General features: G+C 47.9%; 2 protein-coding genes across 5 annotated transcripts in view; one reads left to right on the top strand and one right to left on the bottom strand.

Annotated features, from left to right (window-relative positions):
* Window positions 1-3819, top strand: part of si:ch211-247j9.1 (rho GTPase-activating protein 22) — a 9492-nt gene extending 5673 nt beyond the window's left edge. For all 4 annotated transcript variants that reach the window (XM_060056559.1, XM_060056558.1, XM_060056557.1 and 1 more), the window contains 3 exons: window positions 331-616; window positions 925-1956; window positions 2446-3819. In XM_060056559.1, the coding sequence (XP_059912542.1) occupies window positions 331-616; window positions 925-1956; window positions 2446-2734 (1607 nt within the window). In that variant the 3' untranslated portion in view covers window positions 2735-3819. The remainder of the gene's footprint in view (window positions 1-330; window positions 617-924; window positions 1957-2445) is intronic.
* A 901-nt stretch (window positions 3820-4720) lies between these two features.
* The window catches only part of kiaa1191 (KIAA1191 ortholog), a 9333-nt gene continuing 9053 nt past the window's right edge, over window positions 4721-5000 (bottom strand). The window contains exon 9 of the mRNA XM_060056567.1: window positions 4721-5000. This exon is cut by the window's right edge and continues 908 nt beyond it. The gene's annotated coding sequence lies outside the window, so the exon portion shown is untranslated.

The following is a 5000-nucleotide window of genomic DNA, read 5'->3' as shown; positions in this document are numbered from 1 at the left end:
TCAATGCTTGAGCCAAAGCCTTGCTCAACATCAAATAAATATAATTTTTACTTCCTTCTGCTTTTGGGTTCAGATTTTACAGGGAAGGAAGAAGATGATGATGATGATGATGATGATGATGATGATGATGATGATAATGATGATGATGATGATGATGATGATGAAAGCAGCTTGAACTTGGACAGTCTGGATCCTTTTCTATGTCCGTGGGCCTCGTCTATAACGTTCCTAGTGCTGCCTTATTGACCAGGTCGCTCTTGGAAAACAAGCCTCACCTGGTTCAATAAAGGTCAAACACAATAAAATATATAAATATTGCGTCTCACCCAGGTGCAGCTGTGGTCCAGGTGTTGATGTTGGAGCTGATCAGGGAGCACCAGTCCCTCTTCCCAAGAGATGCTGGCCCCTGTCCAGCCCGGCCCGTGGGAAAGCCCCAGGACCCACCGCTCACAACACCAAGGCCGGCTTGGCTTCCCGTCTCCCCCTGCGCCCGGCAGCTCTCCTTGCCTCTCATCGCAGAGCGCTGGGGGAGGCCAGGCTCCGTCTCCAGTCTCAGGGACCCCAGGGAACATCCAAGCCCTCCTACCCACCCTCCCTCCAAAGACTGTGCCCAAAGGTTCAAGCTCTTCCGTCATATTTATTGCAATCACATAGGGGCCATGAAGTGTAGTGCAACCAGCTAGTGTTGAAGTGTGACATGAACTGTCCAAATAAGGTCGTCTGGTTTTACTACCTCATCAGACCATTGGAATATAGGGGCACAAATGCACATTAAAGGCCCCGACATAATTGTAATGTATTGTCTGGTAGAGAATGACTTGAATGTGTTCAGCATAACAGGAAGTGACTTAACGCAATGCTAATGACGACCCCCCCCCCCCCCCCCCCCCACGTAACCCTCCTTCCTCCTCCCGTGTTCTCCAGCCATGCGGCCGACCCACGTCTCCCCCCCGGCCCCAAGAGAGTCCTGGGCCACCGCCACACCTCCTCACACCCGGACAGCTGCCTGTTCCCGCTGCCCTCGACCAGCTTCCCCCTCTCCCCACTCCACCACCAGCACCGTTACCATGCAGCCGGACTCGGCACCCCGCAGCCAGACAAACAGTGTCCCATCGGTGCGCCGGACGAAGTCCCGGGCCTGGGCTCCAACGAGGGCCCCCCCGGCCTGTTCCCAGCCCCCGCCACTCCGTCGCTGGTCCTTCAATCGCAACTCCCAGACAGCCCCGCTCAGTCAGGCGCACTGCCGCCCGGCCACAAGGAAGAAGAGGCTTTCCCCTGGGCTGATGAAGCGGAGGAGGGGAAGGAAGTGGGTGTACTACCGGAGGCGGACAGCGGCGGCAGCAGCGAGTACCAGGAGGACAGCACCACGTCGGCCTACGACAACCTAAGCAGAGCTTCTCTGCACCCTGGAACGGAGACGGGCGATGGTGACCCGTTTGATGCCGACGCGGCGGCCATGCACCTGGACTCGTCTTTGATTGTGAGGGAAGGGGCAGGAGAGGAGGAAGCCCAACACAGTCTGGTGTCCTCCTTCTCCTTCTCCTCCTGTGAGCTGCTCCCAGTGGACGACACGGGGGACTGTGTCGCTGAGTGTGGGTCGAGTCGGTGCCAGTCGCTGAGGTCATCGCCCATGTTTCTCTCCCACCAGGGGTCAGAAGAGGATGACTGTTACGAGGAAGAGGAGGATAGTGGTGGTGAAGACGGTGATGTTGAGGATGCTATCGATGACGATAACCCCAATGGGGATCTTCAGCCCCCTAACTCCCCAGCCTCCTGCTCCGTTCCCAGTGACATGCTTCTGAGTACGGGCAGCTCCGAGGTGTTCCTCTCCTCTGGGTCTCCGGACCCCCAACCCACCCACGCTCAGACTGAGGCCCACAATGTTCGCTCTTACCTGGCTGAGCTAAAGCAACAGATGACCCGACAGAGGACTGAGTACCAGGCCACCATATCCAGGTGAGATGGAACACTTTTCAAAACCTTTCGTATGTTTTGGTACCGGTGGTAGAAGTAAAAGTAACAGGAATTAGTCATTATTTTTCAAACCGTAGATTCATAAATAATCGGTGACCTCTACCTTCAGCGTTGATGTCTCCAGCATTGCCCTAACCCTATTCTTCTGGTGTGGACATTATACTCTAGGGTAATACTCCACCAGCTAAGTTTCTCCACCTTGACTCTCTGTTCCAACCGTTGTTACTCTCTTAATTTCTAAACCTAACTAAAAGGTAAAGAGTGAAAAGGCGCCGATCACCGTCTTTTTGGCTGGAGGCCCAACCTAGCGTCTAGCGTTGTTACTATCAAGCTTGCTAAATACTTTTTTCCAGAATTGCTACAAAGAAATGATATTGATAACCGATGTTTCCGTTAAGCTATGAGAGCATTTATAATGGTTTGACCCCCCCCCGGACTATCTCACTCCCCAGTCTTCTTCTTCTGTGGCAGGTTGGAGCGCTGCAACGAGGCCCTGGAGGATCAGTTGGCCGCCCTGTGCTCCCGGCTGGAGCGGCACAAGCGCTGGCACAGCCTGGCCGAGGTGAAGATACGCAACGTGGAGCGGGCACGGGTGGACGCGGACCGACGCAACGCCACACTGCAAAGGGAGATGGAGCACTTCTTCAAGACGTTTGGAGAAGTCAAGGGAGGCAGAGCAGGAAGAAGCGGAGCTCGAAGAGGAAGGGGAGGAAGGGGAGGTGAGAGGACGAGGGAGCGGCGGAACCTACAGAGTTTGTAACGGATAAACGAATATGGGCGTATATGAACGGACGGGACGGGTGGATTAGAGTCGTTGCAGATCTGTTTGGTAACTTTCACTGTGAACCGTTTCAACTGTGGCCGTGAGGACACGATCTTCAGCAGCAGGACAAAGATGATTTGAGCTTTAACACATCTATGTATTATTCAGTTAATGTGATCTCCAATCAGAATATCCATATCAGCCACTGACTATTGAGCTGAAAATTTAAAGAGTGATGGTATTTCAGTACTAGAAACAGGCTCCGGTGCTTCTCAAAGACAGGAAAAAGCATGCTACCCTTCAGAGAATAATCGTTGGTCCAAAGACGTGTAACAGTTGATGGGGAATCCAAGCACTTCCCTGCCTGGTTGGTCAGTTACATTCATCTTCTGTCCATACCGAGGATTTGCTTCATTCTTCAACGATGTCAAAGACAGTGGGCAGCCAAATGTTCTTCTTTCCCATTTCAACTTTGGTGTAAATCGTCAAAGACTCATGGATTGGATCATGTCTACAATTGAACACTTATTGAACATCTTAAAGACATCTGCAGAATCCTTTGTCTCTATGCATGTGCAAATGCCCTTTGAATGACTTTCCTAGCTAATTTTAAGAAGGTTCTCTTTTGGCCAAAAGGAAGAATCAGTCATATTAACAGCCATACTTGCTCTTACTAACGCTTTCTGAGGACGACCAGGTAATCATTCACTGCAGGTATACTGAAAGGAAAAGACAATGATTAAAAGGGAGAATTGTTCATAAAAAAAGGAAAATGAAATGTCGAGCAACCAAGACTTGAAATGTGCCAAAGATAAGGAGGGTGAACTAACAGGCCTAACCCTGGTACAGTCTGAACCTCCTCTACATCAAACCCTCCTAACCCAATGTGTTACAGAGGGAAACCATACAATGACCTCCTATCAATAAATAACCAGCAGGGAGACGATGTTTCACCTATCTGTTTGTTTATCTGTGTTGATGTCACTCGCCTGTGGAACATTACAGATTTTTTGCAGTAATTACAGGAAATCATTGGATTGCACTCCCTAATAAAAAACAAACCTTGATATAATGGGATGAAATCTGCAAAGAATACATCTAATTCATAACAGAAATATAGCCGTGTACATTTTTGCTGTCATTGTTATATTGTATCATCATATCAACAATGTCATAAACCAGAGCTGGGCTTTCCAAGAACATGAAGAAATCACAGTATTATCAGTAACAGTATTTCCTCTGATACTGATTAGAGGACATTTATTTGACGTGAAAGATTGTACATACAACAGCGTGTCCATGGTTAGGGAGATTGAGTCAGGAAGGCAAACTTTATCCCTTCAAGTCATGTTAAAGGTCAAAAACAAATTTCCACACCACTCACACACACATTTCAGGGGACACATTCAATGCCCGAGTCATTGGTAACACAACAGCAAGTGGGCGAATCAGACATCCACTCTGAGGCGTGACATTACAATATAAATACAGTCACGTCATACAAGGGTACATGGACCGCTACACTCTCTTGACGCGTCACAAGATTATTGTTTCTTGAAACCCGACAGCGGAAAAGGGATGAATGGAAATGAACCAGCAGTCACTGATCCTGGTTGAGTGAGGACATTTGTGACCCATAGAAAAAGTGATGATGCTTCATGAAGACCATCTGCTGGACACTAGCAGTTTAATAGAATGCTTACAAAGCTTTTCTTTTTTGACAAACTTGCATAAAGTGCAGTTAGATGCAATTCATCATTACTGTACGAAAATGAACTAGCACTCCACTTAACATGAAGCCACACACACACACACACACACACACACACACACACACACACACACACACACACACACACACACACACACACACACACACTGGGAACACTTTATGCCGATAAGACATTTTCAAATAGAGGGTTCACAAGATAGTTTCGCCGGATCGGTCGGGCTCAAACATTTTCTATCACTCTGACCATGATGTCACACAATATAGCTAGATTTAATGGACATTAAACAATAACTTCAACAAAAACTAAAACTAAAAGTCAGCAGCAAAGGAAAGATAAACACATAAATCATCATCATTAATGGTAACATTGGACAATGGCTACAATAAAGCATTTGGGATAGAGGAGTAAACCATAGGAATACATCTTTTTTCCAACAAGCTGTTTTTCTGGTACAACACAACAAAATCCAGTTTTAACTTTTAGTCAACATCTTTTCTCAATAAAGTGATTTGTAAATGTGGTGTCCTCTA

This window comes from Gadus macrocephalus, chromosome 7 (assembly GCF_031168955.1).
Source record: "Gadus macrocephalus chromosome 7, ASM3116895v1".
Lineage (NCBI taxonomy): Eukaryota > Metazoa > Chordata > Actinopteri > Gadiformes > Gadidae > Gadus > Gadus macrocephalus.
Note: the sequence above shows the minus strand (reverse complement) of the source record. Positions and strands in the feature narration are given on the sequence as shown.